The 27,999-nt window shown below is 36.6% G+C and overlaps 1 protein-coding gene across 3 annotated transcripts in view; it reads right to left on the bottom strand.

Annotated features, from left to right (window-relative positions):
• The window catches only part of ACSS3 (acyl-CoA synthetase short chain family member 3), a 235,300-nt gene that overhangs the window by 144,003 nt on the left and 63,298 nt on the right, over positions 1-27,999 (bottom strand). For all 3 annotated transcript variants that reach the window (XM_069094789.1, XM_069094791.1, XM_069094790.1), the window contains exons 3-5: positions 25,680-25,868; positions 20,054-20,188; positions 14,099-14,239 (exon numbers count right to left, since the gene is read on the bottom strand). In XM_069094789.1, coding sequence (XP_068950890.1) covers positions 14,099-14,239; positions 20,054-20,188; positions 25,680-25,868 — 465 coding nt within the window. The remainder of the gene's footprint in view (positions 1-14,098; positions 14,240-20,053; positions 20,189-25,679; positions 25,869-27,999) is intronic.

Below are 27,999 nucleotides of genomic sequence, written 5' to 3' on the forward strand. Positions count from 1 at the left end.
ACACACACACACACACACACACATACACACACACACCCCTTCAGTTAAAACATCAATTGGGAACCTCTACTTATAAAGATTGGTACATGTGGAATGTGGATCAGGCCTAGTATGGCAACCCTTATGTCAATGGCTATCCTGAAAAGTTTGAGAATGCAAGTCACATCATTCTTTTCAACAAAGATTAATAAGGACAACATCAAGAATTCTAATCTTTCTGAGTTTGAGTTAATCTTTAACCATGAATAGACTACCTCACCATAAGGAGAGGATGGGAGACAGAAAGGAAAGCATATTATATATTGATAGTAGGAAATCCACCACCCAATAGTTAATTTTCTATGAGTCAAAGTAAATAAAAGTACTAAAGTATAGTGACATCTCAACTTATGAAAAAATGTATGCTAGTGTATGCTAATAATCTTATTTTTATTTCAGTAACTAAGGTAAATACAAGTCTTAAAAATACACGTCTATTTTTGTTTAGGCATTTTCAGTCATGACACTTTGTGACCCAATTTGGGGTTTTCTTGGCAGAGATCCTGGAATGGTTTGCCATTTCCTTCCCCAGCTTATTTTACAGATGAAGAAACTAAAGGAAATAGGGTTCAGTGACTTGCCCAGGGTCACACAGCTAGGAAGTGCCTGAGGCCAAATTTGAACTCAAGACTTCCTTACTCCAGGCCCATTATTCTCTTTACCACACAACTTAGCTGCCCTAAACATATGTGTGTATGGATACATATATGTATACACATGTATATGTATATTTGTACATATATGTAAGTATTTATGTGTGTAGATTATTCTAAAGATAGATTCTATAAAATGATAATGATAGAAAATAGTAAGATCTGAGTTCAAATTCACTAGATGTGGGACTCTAGGCAAGTCCTGCTTCACGTTCCTTATCTGTAAAATGGGGATAATAATAACACTTACCTCTTAGTGTTGTGTTCAGGATCAAATGAAATATGTATAAAGTACTTTAAAGACTTGAAGCCATCTATAAATGCTAGATAGATGGTAGAAAGATGGAAAGAGAGAGAGAGCCTTTCTCTGACAAAAGTCTTAATTTTGTGGAAATAGTAAATTATATTTAAGAATTATTGGGTGGTTTTAATTTTGTGTATTTTAGCAGATACAAAAGCTCTACTTCAAGCTTTAAAATGAATCAAGATGGATCTAAAACAATCCTTATGGGGGTTGCCTGAGGCACTGTATAATTTTATATTGATCTGAGCTACTATGAGATAAAGGGTAAAGGTCATACCAGTTTGGCATTTTAACTGCCAAATTGATACAGCAGTCACAAGTCTGATTTTTTTTTTTTCCCACTTGACTTTCCCCCAAGTTCCCTTGCTTTCCTTCCTATTCCCAATCCTTCCAAGGTCAGAGAGTAAGATTAGTTGAATTAATCAGCAAGAATAAAAAATAACAAAAGATTTAAAATAAATCTGAACAAAATATCTTTACACACCATTATCCTCAACTCACTTCTAAATACTTTCCTTCCTCATTCTACCTTTTCCTCCAGTGTTCTTTGCAAACTTCCCTACTTGAGTTCCAGAGATCAAGAGTCTGCACCGCCCCCCCACACACACACCACTTTTAGCCAAATGAGCAAAACAATCCTACCCCTGAGAACATCTTTGTATTTATAATATAAGGAATGTTACCTGATGGATCCTCTTCAAATATTTCCTAGGGACCACAAATCTCATTATGCCTACCAAATGCAGTATTGGTCAATTTCTTAAACCAGTTTAGAATTTTCTAAGAAAGGTGAATTGGCCATTGAACCAAGACATATGGAAAAAAGAATGTCATTCTATAAGGCTCTTGGTGGCTCTAAACCCTTCCTTCTCCTAAAGTAAGTAATCTCCAGAAGAATTTTTTTTTTAATGAAACCAATTATTTTATTAGTATAAGAGCTCCTGATAAAGGACCCCTTCTATCACAGCAAATAAGTAGCTAGATCAGCAGTTGATGATCTTAGAGTTCTGCCTGAGCGCCACTGAGACAGAAAATGACTTGCTTCAGGACAATGAACCTCCTAGGTTTTCCTTACTCTAAGGCCAGTTCTTTATGTAGGGCAAAAATGTCTCTCCATGGACTAAAGTGTCTTATCTGCCTGTTGGAGGCTCCCTTAAAGACAACCAGGACATAATATCAAAGGGATCCAGAGTTTGCTGAGAGGATTGTTTAGGAGAAAAATGAGGGTGCAGAGAGATAAAAACATTGTCCATGTTGCCACTATTATCTGAAAATGCCAGTGAACCCAGATTCCTCTCCAAACATTTCCTTCTACTTATTTGTCAGCTTTGTCACTGATAATCTCTGTGCCCCAGCAGAATATAGGTCTCTCCCTCAAGACAGAACTCAAGCATGATCTTCTGAGTGACAACTTCCAATTTTGCCTATATATGTGTGTGCATATGTATATATGTATATACACATATATTATAGATACACAATATATAAAATATTCACAAATATATATGTATGTGTTTATATGATCCCTTTATATGCATGCTTGTACATAACTCTCTTATTCCACACATATATCATTGCTACACCTGTCCCCTCCATGTGTACCTTTCTCAGTTCATTTGCTATGTATGTCCACTTTTCCTAATGACAATGTATTTGTGGTTGCCTGTGCCCCAGGTTTATGGAGTAAATGCTCTACTTCTATTTTTATTACTGTGCTATTTCATTAAATGTATTTGCTTTCAAATAATTGTACCCCCTTGCAAACTAGCAAAGTCATAAAAGTAAATACACTAGTATTTACTAGTGGAGGCTCACTATGGTTTTGAATAAAGAACTACTGAATACCTTAAAATTAGGATAGATTTTTAAAGAGAATCTACATGCAATAATAATAATAACCTAGGTGCTACAGAATGTTACTTGGTAAGAACTATTCTATCCTATAATCTGCTTGGAAGCAAGAGCCAAGTTTTATTCATCTTTGTAACCTCCACTGTCTGTCCCATGCAACTGTTTACAATTTGCTGGACTGAATCGAAATTAGTTAAATTTGACAGCACCTTGCCACTTATTAACATAAGCATGCAGGCAAGAGTTAGAGACAAATGACTACTTGGAGAGGTGTAGCAAACACTAATTAACTAGTTTGACTTCAATCCTCCCATGCACAGTTGGATAATGTATTTCCATCAGATGGGTATAGTTCTCTCATGAATCACAGAATTTTAGAGTAACAAGAGATCTCAGAGGCTAATCCACGTACGAAAGGGCACAGTTACCCATAACTGTGGGCACCAATTTATTCCCCAAAAAACACTTTTGACCTATAATTAATACATTACCTTGACACAGAAAAGTGATTGGAATGGATTTTTAGAGTTATTGAAATCAACAAATACCAACTCTATCTCTAAATTCAAATTTGAAATATGTCAACATGCTGAATGTAACTAAATTCACTATGCAATTCCCCAAATAAGATCTTTAATAATAAGAAAGAAATGCATTCATCATCTTGGCAAAATGACAATAAATGTTTATATAATTCATTGGAAAATCAAATGTATGTGTTTCAATAACCTACTCATCCAAAGACATCCAAAAATTTACACTGTACCAAATTTACCACTTTACCAAAACTGTAACCCCAAAACAAATAAAAATATCCAAATTGCTGAGAGAGTGGCCACAAAAGCCACTCTGTAGAAAAGGTCACTGGTTAGTCTTATAGGCTCTTACTTAACATGTTCAAGACATAACTAATGTTCTTTCTCCTTCCCAATTCATTCCTCTTCTAAATTTTTCCATTTCTGTCAAAGGCAACACCACCATTCTTCTAATGTTTCAGGTTGGAAACCATGTTGTTATCCTCACCTTCTCATACTCTCTCATCCCACAGATGAAAATTCATTATCTAGTCCATTCTATCTCGACATCTCTCCCATCCAAACCCTTCTCTCTAATCACACAATCAGCATTTTTGTTAAGATCCTCTCACCTGATCCATGGCAACAGCCTCCTAACTGAGTTCCCAATTTAAAATTTCTCCCACACCAGTCCATCCCACACACATCTACAAAAATTATTTTCCTTAGGTAAAGCTCTGACGATGTCATTGTCCTAGTTGGTAAACACTAGTGGCTCTGTATTGCTTCAAAGATAAAAAAAATCTATTTGAATTTTAACAGCCTTGACAACATGACCTTGATGTGATTTTCCATTCTCATTTTATATTATTCCCCTTGCCACAATTCTATAGTCAAAACTGGCCTTTTCTCTGTTCCTCACACCCAACGACTCATATCTCATATAAATGACTGCAATGGCCACTCACCAGGTCTGTAATGTACTTACTCCTTTTTTTTTTGCTTCATAGATTCTCTCTCTTCCTTCAAGAAACATTATTATTTTTATAAAGTCTTTCCTAATCTCTTGTACCAGCAATGTGATATTCACAGCACCCACAGCAGCAATGAATATGCTGGAGTAGTCATTGATCATAAAATGTAACAGGTTCTTCACATGGAGGACAGAAGCAAAGCATTTATTCAAATACCAGACAACCAAGTCCCCAAACCAGAGAGTCAAAATCATTACAGTAACCATGAAGTTGGCGCACATAACCAATGCAGTGAACACCCACTTTCCCCAGCCTTCAAAACAAAACAGGCTTTCTAAAACAAGGATCCTTCTCTCCTCACTCACGGTAGCTCCACAGCGCAATTCTCAATTCATATCTCTCTCTCTCTCTCTCTCTCTCTCTCTCTCTGATTATACAGTATAGTGAACTCTGTTACCACTAACAAACTAAGACAAAACATTGAAAGGAATCAAAGTACAGCATTCACAATGTTGTGGCATAACAACTTATCACTAAAATGGCCACATAGTTTTCACCAAAGTGGTCACAAAGTACAATCATTTAGTAAGAACTTAACTCAATCATTCCTAAGGATGAAAGCCTCCTTAATTGACACAAAGTACAAAGGTCAAAAATCCTCCACCCCTACGTCATGTTATCTTAATCTCTTCAATCAAAAAGTATTCTTTCTTCTTAACTGGAGATTATTTTCTAACATCATTAATTAGTAAGTCCTTAACTCAACAATCTAAGTGAAAAGGTCAATATTTTCTACCCCTAGGCCACAGTAAATCATGATCACAGTTTGCATTAAATACCCAAGGAGAGGTCTTTTCATCTTGACTCAAGGAAGGCTCTCAGCTTCCATGGTTCCTCATCCATGGTCCTAGCTCCTGCCAGCTACTTATTGCCCACTTCCTTGTGAAGTTCCTGTTCCATATTTGAAGCTCACAGAGTCTAGTCCACCTCAAGTCCTTCACAGTTTCTGTTCCTGGGAAGACAAAGCTTAACAAAGCCACAATAACACTCATGCACATTTCTGGCATCCTGATCAATTCACTTTCTTCCTGTGAAAGCAACATAGATCCAACAAGAAAGTCTGAGTAATCAACACAATCATTAGTATAGTCCCAGGACCTCTGAAAAACCCACCTCCAGGAGGGGCAGAGCCAAGATGGCAGAGTAAAAGCAGGACCTCCCCACTGCTCCAGCTTCCACCTTCCCCAATCCATGTAAAAAGGGGACTCTAAACAAACTTTGGAGCTGCAGAACCCAAAAAAATGATACAGAGAAGATAACCTCTCACTGAGGACAGCCCAGCAGTCGGGCAGGCCCAGACCCACCCTGAGGCTTTAGCCCAAGGGCGGGTCTGACCAGCCACTGCCAGAGGGACTCCAGATCAGCAGCAGCTGTGGCCATTTCCAGATTTATCAATACACAGATGCAAAGGACAAAGTGAGATGTCAGTGCAGTCTGGACTTTGGGACCAGTAAGTGGGAGTGTGTGGCTTTTACCCTCGAGGGTGAGAAGCCACTGAGGCACCACGTGGCAGCTTCAGCTCCTGGCCTACAGAGTATAGGGGGACCAAGCATCAGTCTGAGGGGTAATCGCTCTTGCTTTAACCTGCTTGGAACTGGATTGCAGGCTAGGGTGGAGGTTTTGGGGTGTATGTCTAGCTTACCAGAGTGTGTGGAGACCTCAGATAGAGTACCTATCTAAGACCTCTGGCAACTGAGAAAACCCCAGCGTTTGGGATGAAAGCTCCCCTGTCTGGTGGCAGAGTCCTACTATGGCAAAAAGCCCAGGGGTCAAGTGACTGAGGGGCGACATGACCAGGCAAAGGAAATAAAGCAGACAGAAGATTCCAACATTACACTCCTATTTTGGGGACAAAAAGGAGCAAAGCATGGAATAGAAGGAAAACAGTGAAGTCAGAACTTCTGGGCCAAAAGCTTCAAAGGAAAATACAAGCTGGTTACAGGCCATAGAGGACCTTAAGAAGCAAATAAGATAAGTGGAGGAAAAATTGGGAAGAGAAATGAGAATAATGCAAGAAAATTATGAAATGAGAGTCAACAGCATGACTGATGAAAATTACACTTTAAAAAACAGACTGACTCAAAAGGGAAAAGAGGCTCAAAAAGGCAATGAGGAGAAGAATGCCTTAAAAAGCCAAATTTGCCAGATGGAAAAAGAATCTCAAAAGCTTGATGAGGAGAATCATGGCTTCAGAATTAGACTGGAGCAAATGGAAGCTAATGACTTTATGAGAAACCAAGATGCTGTTAAACAGATCCAAACAAATGAAAGAATAGAAGGCAATGTGAAAGATCTCATGGGCAAAACCTATGACCAGGAAAATAGATCCAGGAGAGATCATTTAAAAGTTATTGGACTACCTGAAAGCCATGATCAAAGTAAGAACCTAGAAATTATCCTCCAGGAAGTTATCAAAGAAAACTGCCCTGATGTTTTAGAAGCAGAGTGCAAAAGAGAGGTTGAAAGAATCCACTGATCACCTGCTGAAAAAGATCCCAAAAAGAAAACTCATAGGAATATTATAGCCAGGTTCCAGAATTCCCAGATTAAGGAGAGAATATTACAAGCAGCCAGGAAGAAACAATTTGAATATTGTGGAAACACAATCAGGATAACCCAGGATCAGCTTCTACACTGAGGGATCAAATGGCTTGGAATATGATATTCTGGAGGTCAAAGGAGCTGGGATTAAAACCAAGATTCACCTACCCAGCGAAACTGAGTATCATATTTCAGGGGATAACATGGTCATTCAGTAGAATAGAGGACTTTCAAGCATTCTTACTGAAAAAACCAGAGTTGAACAGAAAATCTGACATTCAGATACAAGAAGCAAGAGAAGCATGAGAAGGTAAACAGGGAAAAGAAATCATAAGGAATTTATCAAAGTTGAACTATTAACATTCCTACATGGAAAAACAATAATTGTAACTTATGAAACTTTTCTCAGCAGTTGAAGGGAATAGAAATATATATATATGAGGGTATATGGGCATATGAATACATATGTGAATGTGTGTATATAAATTTACAGGAATACATAGATAGAGGGCACAGGACCAATTTAACAGGAAGGGATGATACTTAAAAGGTGAAATTAAGAGGTTAGAGGAATATAATGAAAGGAGATGGGGAGAGACAGAATGGGGTTACCTATCTCATACAGAAGAGGCAAGGGGAAATGGTTACAATTGAAGGGAAGAATAGGAAGGCAAAAGGGAATGGGTCAACTTTATTCCAATTCAATTTGGCTTGAGGAGGGAATGAAATACACACTAAATAGGGTATCTCACCCTACAGGAGAGTAGGGGCGGAAGGGGATGAAAGGGGGGTTGATGGAAGGGAGGGCAGGGTAGGGGGAGGGAATTTGGAAGCACCCACTTTTGAAAAGAGAGTGGATCAAAGTAGAGAAGAGAAGAAGTGGGAGGTGGGATAGGAGGGAAGGAAATATCATCAGTCTTTTACAATACAGCTACTATGTTATTGTTTTGCCTTAGCCACACATGTACATCCTATACTGAACTGCTTATCTTCCCAGTAAGGGTGGGTGACAAGGGAGGAAGGGAATGAATCTGGAATTAAAATTTTAAAATTAAATATTCAAATATGTATGTGTATACATATATATGTGTGTGTGTATGTATGTTTACTATTATCAATACTATTTTACATGCAATTGAGAAATAAAATATACAGGCACTGGAGCATAGAGATCCACTGGAAAAGTCGAAAGGGGTATGAGAGAGAGCAGATTGGAGGAGGGGATATCCTGTGGGACTGCTATTTTGGGGTGGTGGGTAGGGGAAAAACGGGGAGAAAATTTGTAACTAAAAATCTGGCTGAAATGAATGATATACATCAGAAGTTAATAAAACATTTGAAAAAAAATCCCTCCTCCAAGATTTCTATAAAGATAAAACAAGAAAATCCTCTTTCAGGGCTTCTGAACCAACGGTGAGGTCCCAGGGCTTCTGCAGCAATAGCACTATCCTCTATAAGCAGAGGAAACTCACAAAGTAACATCAGAACAGACAAAGTACCTGCATCACAGCCATGTATAATGGCAAGCAGAGAAGTAGTTCATACCTTGTTTCAGCTATTGAATTAACACCTTGTTTCAGTTCTTTTGAGGCTTGTATCAAGTCTGTTAAGAAACAGAAAATGTGAATCCCCAAATTTGTAAACCCTAGATCTTATGAAAACCTGGGGAGGAGCTAGTGACTATATAAGGAGAGCCCAGGACTAGAAGCAGGAAAAAACCTGAGAAGAGGACTCTTGTGGTGGCAGAGTCAAGAAGGAGAAAACTTGTGGTATCCAAGCACTCTGTCTGCTCAGTCTTTGTAGATGTTTGTTTGTGAAACTTTGTACAGAAGCCCTTGGACTTTACTGGAAACCCTGAAGGAGGATTTTCTGGTTGTATGTATACTAAATTACTAGAAGAGGGTTTTGGGGGTCCCGGGATTTTACCGATGATTTGTGCTGACCTCTTGGAGCTTGTTTTTGGGTATGTGCTGATTTTTATGTTGATGATTTGTGTTGAGTTCTCAGATCTTGTTTGTGGGTCTGAGTTGATTTCACAGGTAGATAGTGAATTGATGATGGTGCCAGCAATGTGCATGAATATTATTGTGGCTCTGTCAAGCTTTGTCCTCCCAGAAACAGGAACTGTGAAGGACTTGAGGTGAACTGGACACTGTGAGCTTCAATATGGAATACGAAATGGACAAGGAACTAGATGAAGAACTGGACAAGGAACTGGTTGCTGCCTGCCTTTGAACCTACGTTGGAGCTGGGATCATGGAAGAGGAACAATGCAAGCTGAGAGCCAGCCTCAAGTCAAGCTGAAAGAAGACTTTACTTGGATACTATTTACTGACTGAGATTATTATTTACTTGTGACTGAGGGGTGGATGACCTGTGTATTTTCCAAAGAGGGTACTGAGTAGAAACTGATGACTGAGTAGTGACTGATGACTGAATAGTGACTGATTTGTAACTTAGTGTGTCCCATGACTGGAGAACTTTGACTATTGTATTTTGTGACCCTTAAGGAGGCAAGTCTACTTAACGATGATTGAATGATTGAGTTTATTGAATGATTGAGTTACTAAGTGATTGATTGACTAAATGATTATACTTTGTTCAAAACTATGTGGCTATTTTAGTTATAAGTTGTTGTGAATGCTGTATTTTTATTTTCTGTGAATGTTTTGCTCTGAATTGTTATTGAATAAATACAGAACTCGCTATACTGTGTAATCAGAATCTTAAAAGCTGTTCACAGCAGCAGTCCTCTGGAAAGCTGCTAGTGCTTGGCTTTACATCATGCTTCCTCCCAATTCTCCTCTCTTCTCATTTCTCAGTTCTTCTCAATTCTCTTTTCAGTTATTCTCAGCAGCTCTGGCTGGCTCTCAGAAGTTCTCAGCGGCTCTCAGAAGAAGTTCTCAGTTCTCTTCTCTCCAGCAGTATTTGTTCAGCCTCCAGATGCATGCAGCTCTGGCTTGTCTCAGCTTGGGCTTTTCCATATATATATATTATTAGCTCCTCCCTGTTCTTCCCCTTCCTGTTACATCAACAAGTGTTTGCTTGCCAATACAAAGGGCATGGAAGATCTTCAAATTCCATTACATGTCTCCAGCCGCTGGTAGTGCAGTAGAATGAATGCTAAGCCTGGTGTTTGGAAGACCTCAGTTCAAGTCCAAGCTCAGGCCCTTTACTCTCTGTGTGATCCTGGAGAATTCACTTAACCTTTGCCTGCCTCAGTTTCCTCTACTGTAAAATAGAGATGATATCCCCAGTTGATAAATGATCAAGGGATATGCATAGGCAGTTTTCAGATGAAATTATAACTATCTACAATCATAGAGAAAAAAGGTTCTAAATCACTATAGAGAAATGCAAATTAGAACAACTCTGAGCTACCAGAAAAGGGAAATTATAAATGCTGGAGAAGGTGTAGGAAAATTTGAAAACTAATGCATGCTGGTAGAGTTGTGAACCAATCCAACAATTCAGGAGAGCAATTTGGAACTATGCCCAAAGGGCTATAAAACTGTTTATATCCTATGATCCAGCAATATCACTACCAAATCTGTATCCCAAAGAGATCATAAAAAGGGAACAGGACCCATGTATACAAAAATATTTATAGCAACTCTTTTTTGTGATAGTCAAGAATTGGAAATTGAGAGGATGCCCATAAATTGGGGAATGGCTGAACAAGTTGTGCTATATGAATGTAATGGAATACTATTGTTCCATGAAAAATTATGAACAGGTAGATTTCAGGAAAACCTGGAAAGACATTTTTATGAACTGATGCTGAGTGAAGTGAGCAGAACCAGGAGAACACTGTACACAGAGTAACATTGTACAATGACCCACTTTGATAGATTAACTCCTCTCAGCAATACAAACATCTAAGACAATTCCAAAAGACTCGTGATGGAAAATGCTAATCACATCCAGAAGAAGAACTATGGAGTTTGAATACAGATCGAAGCATAATATTTTCACTTTTTGCTTTTTGTTCTCTTTTCTTTCTCATGGTTTTCCCCTTTTGTTCTGATTTTTCTTTCACAACATGACGAATGTGGAAATATGTTGAGCATAATTGTACATGCATAATCTATATCAGATTGCTCACTTTTCGGGGGAAGGGAGAGGAGAGGAAGGGAGAAATATTTGCAACTCAAAATTATGCCAAAAATGAATGTTGAAAACTATTTTTACATGTAATTGGAAAAAAAATACTATTAAGAAGAAAAAGAGGGAAAAAATGATATCCACATCCAGAGAAAAGACTGATGGAGTCTGAATGCAGATTAAAGAATACTATTTTGAATTTCTTTGCTTTTTTCATGTTTTTTCCTCTTGTTCTATTTCTACTCTCACAACATGACTAATGTGGAAATACGTTTAACAAGATTGGACATGTATAACCTATATCACATTGTTTGCCATCTTACAAAGGGAGGGAAGGAAAAAAAAAACCTTGGAACGCAAAAAACTTATAAAAATGAATATTGAAAACTATCTTTACATGTAATTGGAAAAAAGTACTATTTACATTTTTAAAAATTAAATGTCGATGATAATAATAGTGCCTTCCTCCCAAGGTTGTTGGGAGGATCAAATGGGATAATATTTGTAAAACGCTTAGTACCATACTTACCACATAGTAGGTGCTTAATAAATATTTCTTCCTTCCACCTTTCTCTTCTCCTCCCTAAATATTTTATATTTACTTAGTATTTAATCTATATATACCTATATACATGCACATTTTCTCCCCCATTAGAATAGAAACTTCTTAATAATATTTTTTTCTTTTTTTAAAACATATATATTCCCAACCTCTACATGGTACATAGCACATATTAGGTGCCTGAAAAAAATTTCTTGATTGTTTGGAACAGCAAGGTAAGAGGGAAATGTGCAGGCATACTAATTATAGTCCAAAATGATAGCTAACATGCCGATATCAGAGAAGAAGACCATACCCATTCATCTTCCCAACTCCCTAAATGATATGGAACAAGGAAGACACAAAAACTAGAGAACATGTAATGTAGGTCAAGAAATCTCCAGTACATCATTGTACTATACACAATATAATATTCATAAGCATGACCCCAAGTAGTAAGAAAAAAAAACTACAAGTACAACTACTACTACAAATACAAGTACAACTACTACTACAAATACAAGTACAACTACTACTACAAATACAAGTACAACTACTACTACTACTACAAACAATAATAATAACTAATGTTTACATAGTTCTTACTATGTGCCAGGCACTGTACTAAGTGCTTTACAATTATTACCTCATTTGGTCCTGACAACAACCTTGGGAGGTAGGTAATATTAGGATTACTATTTTAAAGGTGAGGAAACTGAGGCAGATAGATGAAGTCACTTGCCCAGGGTCACACAGTTAGTGGGATATTGGACTCCTACAAGCTGAGGACAAATTTGAACCTGGTTTTCCTGACTCTAGGCCTGGCTCTCTACCCACTGTGTCGCCCTGCCCCCCCAATATATTTTCAATACATTCTTTTCATAAAACAAGCTAAGCTGTAATATATTTCAGGGGGAAATTTTAAAACAAAAAAAAGAAAAGTTTTCACATGTCAAGAGGTAAGTTCTACTTATTGAGAAAATTCAAGTTTGAGAAATAAAAACTTCCTTCCCTAATGCTGCTGGAGAAAATCATAAGTTATTGTGATTTCTGATGACAAATGAAATATCATAATACCAAATGATACTATATAAAACCTAACATTCGTATTTTACATCTGACATGGGAAAACAAAGCTGGTGACTTTCATTTGATAAGTACTGTCATATAAACACATTTTTTAACATCTGAGTAACTTTTAAGTCCAAAGAATGTCAACAAGCTCAGTGCTCTGGATTAATGTCTTATGTAAATGCTGAATGCTCAAAGTGATAACGTTTCAATCATCTAGGCTTAAAGTTGACTCTTAACTGAAACATGCATTCCATTTTCCTTGTGCAACTTTCTGCTCCTCATAATGGAGCTGACATTCCATCAAGATCCTATCTATCACTGAGGAGCTTTGCTTGATCCTAATATAACTTGTGACTGTTTAAAGCTAAAGTTCTTACCCTGGGGTCTATAGACCCCCTTGGATCCATGGATGCATTCTAGGAGAATAAGGAATGTGGTGGGAAAAAATGTATTTATCTTCACTAACCATTAACTTAAATTTACTATTTCCTTCAATTATGACTTTAAAAAAGTTTCTAAAAAGAGATCCATAAGCTTCACTAGATGGCCAAAGGAGTTCAACATACACATACATACACATACACACACACACACACACACACACACACACACACACACACAAAACGTAAAGAACTGCTGTTATAAAGTGATGAGGCTCTCTCACAAGGGGTTCTCTGCAAAAGGTTCTTTGCCAACTGGGAGTCTGACAAGAAAGAGTGGAAGAAATGTAAGAAATTGGGGATCATATCTCCTGTTTGTTTAAACAGCTTACTTGTTTCTTCATCTATGTAAAACCCCGAGCACATTTACTGGAACATTCTATGTAAAACATTAACAAGGAGAATAAATTTACTTGGAAAAAATATAATATATCTCTGGTATCAGAAGTTCTGGGTTCAAATCCTTCACCAGAAACTCATTACCTGTCTGAACTTCTTTCCTTTTGACTCTTTGGGTCGATTGTTAAGGAAAAAAGTTGCATTTTCAGTTATTTAGGGAATTATTAATGATATTGTTAATTTATTGATATAGTAATTAATAATAACTATGAATTATTAACGGAAGTGATGTCCAGATCTGTGATCACCTTAATAAAAGCAGAAAGGAATCTCAGAAGGGGCTGACTTGCTTTCCCAAGTCATTTATCAGGGCCTATAAAATAAGGTTATTAGACAAGATGGCCTGTGAAGTCTCTTCTTCTCAACTCATGATCTTATGACCCTCTATGATTTTAAATAAGCCAGGTATATTTGAGTATTTGTAATACTTGGTGGAAATTTCTACTTGAAGATTTAAAGTGTCAAAAACCAAACCTGTAACCCCAGTAAGAAAGGGATCCTTTATGGTGAGGGTCCATTTTGACAGCAATTATAAACATCTTTCTTCTCAGTGCAACAGAAATCCATGTAGTTAGAGGTGTTTATCCTAGAAACAATGAATACCTTAGGTAATCCAGTTGTTCCTGATGTGTAGAGGATATAAAGTGGATGTTCCGAGAGAACAGGGACACAGTCATGGGACTGGGCTTTTGACATCTCTTCGTCCCAATCAAGATCACGACCTGGAGCCAGAGGAACCGCTTCCTATGGATTTAAAAAGAAGAAATGCAGAAGTTTTCATTGTAAAAAAATCACCACAAGGTAAAAGATCAGACAGTAAAAGTTCTTGGGTACATTCAGATATCTGACTTAATATTTTTAAAGCTATATAATTAGAGGATAGAGATTGGCCTGTTATATCACTGGTAAAGGGAACTCCCACATGAAGAAACTCCTGCCAGTCTGGGTAGGCACTTTCTCTATACCTCAGAGTCTTTGAGAGTCACCTAGATCACTGAGAGGTGAAGGGACAGGTGGGAGGTATCACAGGAAGGATGTCAGCCAAGTTCTTCCTGCCTCTGAAGCCAGCTCTCTATTCACTAAGCCAGGCTGGCCGTCTTAGACTTCTATCAAATTAGTTGAACTAAGCTGCAACATGGGACCAACATCATGATTTCAACCTTGATAGGCAAATATGCAGAAATTTCCATGCAAGCCATATCATTTCAGGTCAGATAATTACTACCTAAATTATTGTAATTAAGATAATTTATATGTTTTATCCAATTTCCCCTCATTAAAAGTAACCAATTAACTTAGCCTCATGTCTTTGAAAATTAACAGATACTCATAACTTTATAAACTTGGGTTTTATTTTTAATTTCACTTGGTACAATGTTTGACTATATTGAACTGCATTGAATCTTCACAATGGGAAAACAACTGGTTAAAAGATACCTTTGATTGGGGGACATTAGAAAATTAGATCAGACTTCCTTCTTTCAAATTTAAAAAAAATTAAGGAACAATCTACCCTGGACAAATCCAGATGCTTCTCAAAATGCAAACTGGAAATTGGTTGGTACTCTTGAAAAATCTAACAATTCAATCAGATTTTTCCCTTCCCTTTTGCAAGAAGATATCTATGACCCTGACACAACACCCCCAACCCCAAACTTCATACAAGTAGAGACAGGGAAGTAGGCAAACATTCTTTAACTAGGGAAGTGTTAATGGTGTGAAACTTTGGTTTGTGAAGAGTATTGGGGAAAAAGTCTGTCTTCCATTAAGCCAGGTAAAGAAAATAATGTATGTAATTATCACTTTGGTACAACCTGAAAGGGATCTCAGGGTCATGGGTTTGCCTCAAGACTCAGTAAACCTTGAAAGTAAGGATAAGAACACAAACTTCTGCTGATCATTTCAGAAGATGGATGAATTTGCTGGTAACAAAGTCTTGAAAAATGGAATTGTCCATATGTCAATATGAGATTCTACCATTTCTCTTTTATACATTACACATGAAAAGAGCATCCACAATGATTCATTTACTCTGGATGACCTCTATCACACTGGGGAATTCTTTCAAAGTCAAAGGTCAGAATTCAAATCCCAATTCTGACACTCACTACCTGTCAGACCTTTTTGATGTCGAGTTATTTTTCAGTCATGTCCTAATATTCATGACCTCATCTGGGGTTTTCTTGGCAAAGACATTGCAGTAGTTTGCTATTTATTTCTCCATGTCACTTTACAGATGAGGAAACTGAGGCAAACAGGGTTAGGTGACTTGCCCAGGGTCACATAGCTAGTAAGTGTCTGAGGCTGGATTTAAATTCACAAAGATGAACCTTCCTGTCTCCAGGGCCAATGCTGTATCCACTATACCACCTAGTTGTACCTCAAGACAGTCACTTAATGTCCTTGTGCCTCAGTTTCCACAAGTGACTGCTAAATGCTGAGATTGGACAAAATGATCTCAAAGATCTCTTCCAGTTAGAGATTTATAACCAATAGTCCAGGGATTCTTAACCTGGACTATTTTTTTTCTTTCATGAACTTCTTTTGTGGTCTCATGAAACATCTTTTCAGAATAATGTTTTAAATGATTGAAGGAAATGCTGAATTGCAGTCAAAAGGCTACTGAAAAAAAATGATGCAGTTGTTTCCTCTCTAAGTTCAAGGTCCCCAGAAATCTATCCATGGAATTTTCCCCTTATATCTCCCCTCCTCTTCCTTTCCCTCCCTTCTTTCTTTTGTTACGTTTTAAGTTCCAAACTGCCTCTCTCCCTCCTCACCCCCACACTAGAGAAGGTCACCATTTGACACAGATTTACAAATATACGTAAAACCATACTATGCATACTTTTATTCATCAGTTCTTTCTCTGGAGGAAGATAGCCTCTTCCTACATAGGTCTTTTATAGTTTATTTGAGTATTTAGAGCCTTGAGGAACATCTGAGGAACCCAGCTCAAGAACTCCTAATCTAAAAGTATTCCTAGTCCCAAAGCATAAAACACACTGCTCCATATGTGTGATGGTTATGATTCAATTTGCTTTGGTAGCATCATACACATTCAACTAGTATTAAGACATTAATTTCTTTTAATTATTATCTGAACTCATTAAAAAAAAAACTACCACATTTCATACATTTACCGTGAAAATGGTAAGATTTGGGGTTCTTCGTTTTCCTTAGAAGCTAAAGAATCTGTTAGAATGAAGTTTTGGACTTAGTACGGAGAGTCCAAACTGTCAGCAGAGAGATAAGAAGTAGGAGGAAAGTGCTTATCACTGTCTCTTGGAGGTAGAGGATAACAATGCCCCCACACCCCCACTCCACACAGACACACAACCTTACGGATTTATAGCAAGGCAGTGTGCACGTATCCCCAGGACCAACTGATCCTAAGAGAACAGAACTGAAAAGGAGAGAGGGATGAAAGAATAATATTTTAGGCCTACTGCAGCTCAAGCAAAATGACTCCTGTTTGAGACCTAGGAATGGCTGCCAAGCTACTTTCTCCTCTAGCTAAAATATAAACCTGGCTAATGAGAAAAATCACTTCTAAGCACATTCTTAGTACCTGCCCCCAGCTGAGCTCAAAACGGAAGAGAGAGTTTACTATGGACTTAATTACTATCTGAATCAGAATGGATTTTCCATAAGGGGAAAGACAAGTGATACACACACTGTTCTCTGAAAATGCCACTTTGCTTTTGAGGAAATGTTAGGAGTTTCTCTTGTGGTAAGAGAAAGCTTTAGCAATGAAGTATTCATTTTTCACATGTGACATTTAGGAGAGAAGAGAAAAAAAAATCAGAGTTGCTTATATTTTCCTGTTCTCCATCCTTACCCCAACATAGACCACTTTGATACTGACTTTATACTTTCTGATTTAAAAATGACCAGAGTTAAAATATCAACAACAACAACAAAAAAATCTGTCTTAAATCCTATGAACCAAACTTAAAATTCATCTTCTGAACAGAAAGAGCAGTAAAATCAGTGTGTAGCAGTCATGAGCTATGGGTGACTAAAACATCACACAGGATTTTAAAATGATGAAAACCACCAGGTAGCAATCAAAATGACAGTTTTAAAATATTTTATTCTTCTCCCCATCTGGACATTTATTCTGAGCATTCTCAATAGAGGACTTCTCATGAGCATCACAAAATTGGACATTATATTGGAACCTATGTAAGTTTCTCTCTTGGAAAGTCCCTAAAGTACCCTGGATACCAATGCTGCAGTTAAGAATCCCAAACCAAATACTTTTTCAATCACAGAAATAAAAATTCACAACATTAAGAGTCAATTAAGGACTGAGAAAAAAATTATTTCTTTTTCTCTTTGCTTAGAGGTGTTGCTTTTTTTGCTTTAAATCAATTCATCCCCTGGTATAATTTTGAAAAATGCATTACTATGGATCTCTTGGATATAGAAAAAAAAATCACAGTGTTCACATAGCCATTTACATAAAATGTTTTGGTTTCTAGTCTAAAATTAGTGCTTGGTTGATTTATTTCATAACAATGAATTTTTAAATTTATAAAATATGATATGTTAACAAGAATGGATAATTAAATGAAAATATATTCCTAGACATGAAATCTTTCAGAATTATATATAGGCTATATGAAGTATCAGAATCCTTAGAGCAATCAGTCACATGGAGGTGTTAACACCTGGGCTCTCAAAGGAAATACACAAGAAAACATGGAGAAATTCTGGATTGTATAAATATAGAACATTTGTGTAACACCTTGACTCTATGTAGAACATCACTAAGAGTGAGGGATACAGACAGCACAAGGTTCTCTAAGATTGGCTTCAGCTATGAACTATTTTTTTTAACAGAATTATAAGGCTAATGTATACAGAAGGGAAGAACATGTCATAAATCCAATAATGGGAGTCTCTCAACTTTTTTTTATATCAGTTCTTTTAGCATTTTTGTTTATTTGTTTGCTTTTATCAAAGCCACCGAGAGGAAGTATGGCACAGTGGAGAGAGGGCTGCCCTTAAGATCAGAAGACATGGCAACAAATATTGCCTCTAATACATTCCTCTGCAGGACCATGGACAAGTCACTGAAAGTCCTGTGCTCTGAGCCATGCTTTAAGAATCCAAATTAGAAAGACTACTGATATTCATCAGTGGAAGGAATTTCCACATTAGGAATTCCCCATACATTTTAACACCAACAAAACTTCGGAGCTGAACAAACAAAAAACATTAAATCCTTGGTGTTGATCAGTAAACAACTAGATATATTATTTTTCTACATTTGTGTTCACATTTTATGTGTTTTAGATTAAAACATTTTTAAAAGCACCAGTATATGTGATATAGAGATAAACACATATTATAGGTATATATGCATGTGCATTTTTTGCATTTATGCATTTATATATGTGTATATATAAATACATGGACATATATATAATGTGTATTATACACCTATATTGTATATATAGGTATATGTCTTTATATTTACATGTGTATGTTTGTATGTATATACATTTATGTATATATTCTTCTACAAGTATGGTCCCCATCCACATACTATATATGACATACTCCTAAAATTAAATTGCTTTGAAATAAAGAGGAAATAACATTTTATAGAAGCCATATCTATTGGAAAAGATAAGTCTTATACTAATATCAATGTGTATAGAGATTAAGCCTTTCTGCATGCATTATTTTATTTGGCTCAACAACAATCCTGTAGGATATGTGAAAAGATATTCTTTTCTCGATTTGATAGTTGAAGAAACCAAGGGTCAAGTCCTAAGTGACTAGCCCAGGCTACTAAATGAGTACATGGGTTGTACTCAGGCATACTGAGTTGTAGTCAGGTATTCATTCCATTAGACCCAGAAAGTATTCCATTTAAAGCTGAGATCTTAGTCAACCCTTTCCTCAAACACCTACATTAAAAATATGAAGTGTTACACATGACACTAAAGGATAATCCTTTGCATCAGATGTAAAAATGGAACAATTCATTAGTTTTCTAATTCTTGTCCCCATTGATGACTGTAAGGTACAAAATGTAAACTTTTGATATCAAATGAAACTTCCACACATATAGTAATCCTTCTCAGAGTATATGTTTTCCCATAAACACTTATAAAAAAAGTTTTTATTTTATACACAATTTTACACACAAGTCACTATTGTCATGAATTATTATAGACATTTATCTATTTCTTTCAATTTACTCTGTGTATGTAGATCTCAGTAGCAATACTTCTGAGAAGAAAGGACAACAAAATGCAGAACATTTGTGCCTCTCTAGGCACATAGTATATAAATTAATGCATATGTATGAACTTACATGTACACCTATATTAGTATCTATCTGTATTTCTCTATATGCATATGCACATTTATATTATTCATATGTTGTAAACATTTATATTATAATTCAACTCTTTCTAGCACTGTATATTTTAAATTTTGAAGACTTTAGCCATGATCTCTTTCTCCTCTAAAATCTATGCTCTTAAGTCATATTTAGCACAAAACTTAAAAGATAAGAATAAAATCAGCTGTAAGACTTACCATATTAGGTCGATTATAAATGAGAACTCTCCTAGGCTTGTGTTCTCCTAATCTCATGGCTTCCTCTAATAGAGGTACATATTCGACTCTCCTCCCAGGTTCTATTCCAAAGGATGCTGTTACAACCACTTTGGGCTAAGATAAAGAAAATAATTATTAGTTAAAATATTTTAATAAAATATAAAATTTTATTATTTATATATGTGTTTATTATATATAATAAAAATAAAACATTTATTTTCAAGAATTGAGGGTATTAATAAGAGAGTCATAATCCTTCATATATAGCATGGAAGTGTTAGACCCCTAAAAAAAAGCATGCTTTTGCTCACTAGATGAAGGATATCAGAAAAGAACCCCTTTAATTTTCACAAATCCTTATGAATGGTCGGTCACACAAATTTAATTTACCTGTCCCAACATTGTAGGCCTTTCTAATGCTTTTAATAACTTAATAAAGCCTACATTTAAAAGAAAACTCATTGTCATAAAAAGACATATTTTAAAAGGTAGATAGATAAAAAATGCATTAACCTTTTTAAATATGAGAAAGAATAAGTAAAAATATACAAATTCCCCACGCACACAAATAGTTCCCTGGATTTTCTATATAAAATGCTGTTTCCAAAGAAAAATGAAAAGGAAGGGTTAGCAGATAAAACTATTAATCCAAATAATTATATACTTTTAAAAACATAATAGTACTTTGTGTGTATTAAAGAAAAGTTCCAACATTGGTTTACAAAAATTACAAGGAAAAATAATGAAATACATCAAAGATTTTTTTTAAAAACTGGCTGTTTTTCTTACCATCTAAAATTTAAAAATAATTCACTTATTAAAAGCCATAGTACTTTAAATAGTTGATAAATTGTAACAGGTCTCTTCAATGTAGCCAGACCGCATTTCTGAAACAATTTAAAATGATAAACATATTATTATAATTTACACCCAGGAAAAATAGTATACATAAAAGGTTTTAAGTCAAAATTTTATTCTTCCTCTAGGAATGAAATTTTTTCTGAGATTTATCTCCACACTGCTTTCTTTTACTGAGGTAAAGCCCACATGTGTAAACTTATTTGCTGAAATAAATCATTCATAAGTTAGGACAGAAACAATAAGCATCCAGTCTAAGAAAATTTTAAGGGTAGAGTTATATCCTACTTTTCTATTAAAAGTAACATTCTCTTATTTTCAAAAAGTCACTTAGCTCAGTCTAAGTAACTACCTTAGACTAAGAAATTGGCAAGTCACAATACATAGTCCACCACAGTAATTATAGTGTTAGAAGATTATTGTTGAATATATTTTATTATACTATATATTGCAGCATAATATAGTGTTTAATAATAAACAAGCAAACAATGATTTAATGAATGAATGACATTTGACAAAAGAAGTATAGTAGAAAGGGCTTTGGTTTCTAAGTCAGAAAGATCTGGGGGTTCAAGCCTCACCTCTGACACATACTGGTTGTGTAACTCAGGCAGTTTTCCCAGACAATTCTCTAAGGCCAGAAATTATAAACTAGCTGCAGATCTGCAGGGAATTTTCTTATTAGTAAGCTCCCCAACCAAATAAATCACAAGTCTGGGCATAATAAAATGGAATATATTTTGGACTTTAATACTGGCAGAATATTTATCATATCATGAAATGAACCTCATAGAAACTCTTTGAAATAGGTTACTATGATTTTCATTTAACAAAAGAGGAAGTCATGCTTCAGAAATGTTAAATGATGTGCCCAGGGTCACATGACTACCAAATGATAGTGACAGAATTAGAACTCAAGCATTCTTGACTCCGAGTTCAACATTCTCTTCTCCCCACCATTTATTCTTCCTCTCTTTAATTCCATTCAACAAACATTTAATAGGCTCCTAGTATATGCAGGACACTAAGCAAAATGCTAGAGAATTAAAAGACAGTAATGAGAAAGTTCCTACTTTCAGGAAACCTAAATAAATCTAAGGAAACAATGACATGGAAATAAATACAAAGTAGGATGTGGGATTATGGGAGAGGGAGAAACATTTTCTCACAGGGTTTCTTAACACTGGGCCCATGAATTTTAAAAAGAGAGATTGTTTTAATAACTATTTCAATATAATTGGTTTTTTTTTCTAACCTTATGTAGTTGATTTCATGTATTTAAAAACATTATTCTAAGACTGGCTCCCTGGGCTCCACAGAACTGCTAAAGGGCTTCATGAAACAAAAGGTTAAGAGGTCTTACAACTAGGGGAAATCTCAGGATGGAGTGATCAATGCTGACTCAAGGAAAAAGAAGGTTAGGGAAGTTTGCTGGGAGAAGATATTTGAGCAAGCCCATATAGGATGGGTATAGAAAACCATAAAGAGATGCGGAAAGAGGCACCTGGAGGTAAGAGAAAGAATATGAGCAAAGGTAGAGAGATAAGAAAGAGGAATGTGGAATTGGTTAGTCATATTTTGCTAGAACCCAACCTCCCTCAAGAAAGAGTGTTTAAAACGAAAATTTATTTTATATATCAGCTGATAGAGCACCGGCCCTGGAGCCAGGAAGACCTGAGTTCAAATCCAGCCTCAGACACTTGACACTTACTAGCTGTGTTACCACTTAATCCTGATTGCCTTGCAAATACATACATACATACACGTGCACACGAATTCATACACACATCTTAGTAGCTCAATAGAAATCAGTTTCTTTATTCACTTAGTCATTTTAAAATAAGTTTTCCCCCCAAATTAACAAAATCATTTTTAAAAAACCTCTTATGAGGCTCCGTCTAGCTCTAAAACTACAAAGCCATGCAATGAATTTTTAATACCTAATCAAGTTTCTCCTGGCACTTAGGCTGGCTACTTTCAAATGAAATGGCCAGTCTAGGCATCTGCTAACACAATATTACTAAGCTAATCTCATACATAAGTTTTAAAGCCAAATTCTTTAAATCTATTATTAATTACTATAACCACTGCATGTTCCAGATGGACGGACTGTTCCCTCCTCCCTTCCCCCACTCTCAGGTAGATAAAAGATAAAAGGCTGATGATACCTGAAGGGTTATTGAAATTGAGTCTGATATAAGCCTATCAATGTTCTGCCATTAGTATCTATTTCCTTCTGACACTGCTGAGTCAATGAACTTAAACTAATGAAATGCTGTTTGTCAAGCAGGAGGTAAAACCCTTCCCTGCTCCCTATTAACTGGTACCTCAATAAAAACCACAAGTAGAGTAAATGCCCAATCAATCATATCATAATACACTCAACTCTAATAAAAGGATTCAAGGTTAAACTCCTTCCTACCTCTCTCAATAGGGCCTTCCTCTGTCACTCTTCTATGTAGATGATCCTCAAAGCTAGGTTCCCTTTCTAACATCTCCAGCAACTTTCTGGGTATTTCTAAGCAACTGTTCTCTCCACTCCACCCCACATTTTAAACCTCAAATTCACTGTGTCTAAAAGTGAACTCAGCATTTTACCCTTCAAACTAACCTTCACCCCTGACTTCCATATTTCCATGAATGGTACGCTATAGTTTTGGTCAATAAGTCAGGACTTCTTAGAATAATCTTTAAAGTTCTTTCTTCCTTGACTACTATAATCAATAAATTATAAAAACTTTTCAGTGATGTTTGTTTTTCATCTGCCTTCCTTTCTTTTCATTCTGTTTACTGTAGTACTAGAATGAAGTAGAATGTAGTATTGAGACTTGAATGATTCTAGTATCTTCCTCATTGGTCTCCCTACCTCCTATGTCTCTCCAGGCCAATCTTACTTCCAGAGTCATCATTTTCCTAAAACTTGACTCTCCATACCATCTTTTATTTCCATGGCTTTATCCAGGCTGCTTTTCATTCTTGGAATATCCTCTCCCTAACTTGTGCCTATTGGAATCCCTAGCTTATTCCAAACTGTCACCTTTTACACAAAGCCTTTCTTCATCCCCTTGGGTATTAGCACTTTTCCCCTCCCAAAATTACTCACACACCCACCATAGCTTAGGCCCCCATAAGCCCACCATTACAACTCTGTAAAACCCTACTAATTGGTTTCCCTCACTCAAGTCTATCATCTTTCAAATCCATCCTCAACACAAGTACCAAAGTGATTTCTCTAAGACACAGAAGTTCCAATGATATCATTTCAACTCAAGTGGCTCCCTAACTTACCTATTACAGGCAGTTAGATGGCTCAGTGGATAGTGCACTAGGCCTGGAATCAAGAACACACATCTTCCTGAGATCAAATCTGGCCTCAGATACTTCCTAGCTGTGTGACCCTGGGCAAGTCACTCAACCCTGTTTGCCTAAGTTTCTTCATCTATAAAATAAGCTGGAGAGGGAAACGGCAAGTCACACCAGTCAGTTTGCCAAGAAAACCCCAAATGAGGTAATGAAGAGTCAGACATGACTGAAATGACTGAACAGCAGCATTACCTATTGTAGAATCAACTATAAACTCTTCAATTAGACATTTAAAGTCCTCTACAATCTTACTCCTATGTTCTTTTATGTGCTTATTACAACATCACTCAATGTCACTTTTTACAGCCTAACCAAACTGGACTTCTTCCTGTTTCCCACTCACAACAACAGAATCCATCTGCCTTCTCAGTCAGCTAATAACCATTTATTAAGCACCTACTAAGTACCAGGCATTGTGCTAAATGCTGAGGATAGAAAGAAAGTCAAAGATAGCCCCCGTCCTCAAGGGGCATGTAATCTAATTTCCCACACCTCTGCAAAGGTTATCCCCAGTCTGGCCTCTTAGAATTACCTTCTTCCTTCAAAGCTCACCTCAAACGAGGCCTTGCCTATTACCATCAGGTCTCCCCACAAAATTCCCTTTGTACTCATTTCACCTATATTTGTATAAAACTCTCTGTGCATGTGTTGTCTCCCCAGTAGAATATAAGCTCCTTGATGGTAGAAATGTTTTCATTTTTATGTGCACAGAGTGTACATTTTTTTTCTTATGTACCTATCCTAGTTGAACATTAGTACATACTTTTAGAAAGCTTGTCTGAATGACTGACTACTTATGTTTGCATTACTGTACACAACAGAATGTAATTTCTTTGTGGGTAGGGACCATCTCTGCAAACCTCAGTGCCATGACACTGAAACAGACCTGAGATTTCACTAGTCGAGTGACCTCCTACTGAGGAACTTCCTCTATCAATGCTGTTTGGCATCTTCTCTGTCACTTGGAGTCTTCAAAAGTCATTTAGAGGGGGCGGCTAGGTGGCACAGTGAGTAAAGCGCAGGCCCCGGAGTCAGAAGGACCAGAGTTTAGTTCCAGCCTCAGACACTTAACACCCACACCCACACACACACATCCACACACACACACAAACTAGCCGTGTAACCTTGGGTAAATTACTTAACCCCAACTGCCCTCCAAAAGGCAAAATTTAGAGGACAGAGAGGATAAGTGATTTGCTTAGGGTCACACAATCGAGATGTGTCAGAAGCTGGTCTTCCTGACTCTTGAGGCCAACTCTCTACTGTCCACGTCATGCAGTAATTAATTAAGGCTCGTGGACTGGAACTGAATTCACTCACAGATAAAATAGCCTATGCTCCCAAAATATAAAATTGGACCTTTCCCCCAAGCAAAAAGCCTTACCTTCACATGATCAATGCGGGTGCTGAGCTCCTTTGAGGCAAAGCCCCCAAAGATGAGGCTGTGAATGGCCCCTATCCTTGCACATGCCAGCATAGTGTACATTGCCTGTGGTATCATGGGCATATAGATCACCACAGTATCCCCCTTTTGGACACCATGCTTCACTAATACGCCAGCGAGCTTGGAGACCTGAAGAGAGAAAATTGTGAAGCAATTAAAAAGCTATTTTTATGCATCATTTACTTAGCTATTCAACTGAAGAGGCTTCTGCCTAGAACAGTTTCACTGAATTAAGATCTATGCAATTACCTGTACAGATTTCTAACTAAACACACACTACTATGGAGTAAGTGATTGTTTGCTATATTTGGTGCAAATAATTATCTCTCTTTATAATCAAAACTTTTCGTTCATTGATCCAGAGATATCATCTATCCAACCAGATCCTCTAGTCATATTGATGGACCAGGCACAGAAAATATGAGAGTAGAAAATAAAGAAAAAGATACAGGTCATGAAGACTTACTGAGCCCAGAACCCAACACCATTAAGGCAGACATAGAAATCCTGCTCCATTTCTTTTCATTCCCTCATTCACAAATAGGAAAAGGGACTACCCCAAGTCAGTATGACAACTCTTCTGTGATATTACTTCCTTAACACTTCCACAGTATGATTAGATAATAAACTCCATGAGGATAGGGACTGACCTTTGCCTCTTTTTATATTCCTAGTGCTTAGCACATAGTAGGCTTGGCACATACTAGGCACTTGATAAATACTGACTGATTAATAAGCAGAACAGAGTTGAGTTATATAAGACAGATGCATTCTGTACTTAAAGGAGCCACCTCATTAGAGAAACATGGTTCTCATTTTTTTTTCCTAACTTACCTCTGATCATTGGTAACTCATTCCCATTTATGGCTAAAAAAAAAGAAATTTTCCATCCTCATTGCCTCAAATGAATGAGATATATTATTTTTGGTGAAAAGCTGAACATAAAAATGGATGACTGCAATGGAATATGGGTGTTTTTTAAGAAATGATGAAAGGGATGGCTTCATAGAAACTTGTTATTACTTCCATGAAGTGATACAGAATGAAGAAGAATAAGGAGAAATATATATGCACATATGTATACATATACACATGTACACACATAAATACATATATACACATATGCACATGTGTGTGCATGTATATATACACAAATAATCACAATATTATAAAGAAATATAACTTTGATATGAATTCAATGACCCACCATTATTCCAGGGTTCCAATCACATGAAACATGCTACACTGTCCTGACAGAAAGTTAATGATCTCATAGTATAGAATGAGACATATTTGTGTTTGTTTTGGACATGGCCAACACAGGAATTTGTTTTGCTTGACTATACATATTTCTTACAAGGTTTTTGTTTTTCTTTTTCTTTCCCATTGTGGGGAGGAGATTATGAGAAGTCAAGAAAATAGATTTTTGTCCATCCAAAAAAAATGTTAAATAACAGAGAGCAAAAATCACATAGGATCAAATAATTAGAATTTGAAAGACCCATAGCAGTCATCTGGTCCAATGTCATTTAAGTGATGAGAAAACTAAAGTCCAGAGAGGAAAACTGGCTTGATTTAAAAGTCACACAGATTATAATTAATATATGTCATATTTCAGCCCAAGCCCTGTGATTCTAAATCGAGAAACCATTCCCATGGTCTACACCGCCTAAATCATTAATTCATGATGGTTAGTGGGGGGAGACAAATGTGTAGTCAGTCAGATGACACCTATTAATCCAGTAAGAGAGCAGTAAGATCCCCTAATAAATGAGATAATTTCCAGTTTCTCTTCAAACTGAAAGCTCTAAAGAAGTTCCACCAAGACAGGACTAGTACGGACTGGTTTCTGAAGCTAACTGAAATCCCACTGAGGTTCTTGGTGTGCACAAAATAGAAATGGGAAAGAAAAATCTAGCTGTCACTATCAACTCAATGCTTAGAGAATCTATTATAAAAAAGCAAAACTTTTTTTTCTGATCTTTTGGTTTTATATTCCTTCTTATACCCCAACATCTCACTTAACTTTCCCTCTCTTCAGTTATGACTCATGGCTCAAGGTAGCACAGCAAAGAGAGATCCTAACGTCAGGAAGACTCAAGTTCACATTTTGCCTAAGATGCTTACTGACTGCTTAACACTGGGCAAGTCATTTTTTTTGGAGGGGGGCAGGCAAGACAATTGGGGTTAAGTGATTTGCCCAAGGTCACACAGCTAGTTAAGTGTTAAGTGTCTGAGGCCGGATTTGAACTCAGGTCCT

Source organism: Petaurus breviceps, unplaced genomic scaffold (genome assembly GCF_028583685.1).
Source record: "Petaurus breviceps papuanus isolate PSGF00001 unplaced genomic scaffold, PetGlider_PUasm1.0 221, whole genome shotgun sequence".
Taxonomy (NCBI): Eukaryota; Metazoa; Chordata; class Mammalia; order Diprotodontia; family Petauridae; genus Petaurus; species Petaurus breviceps.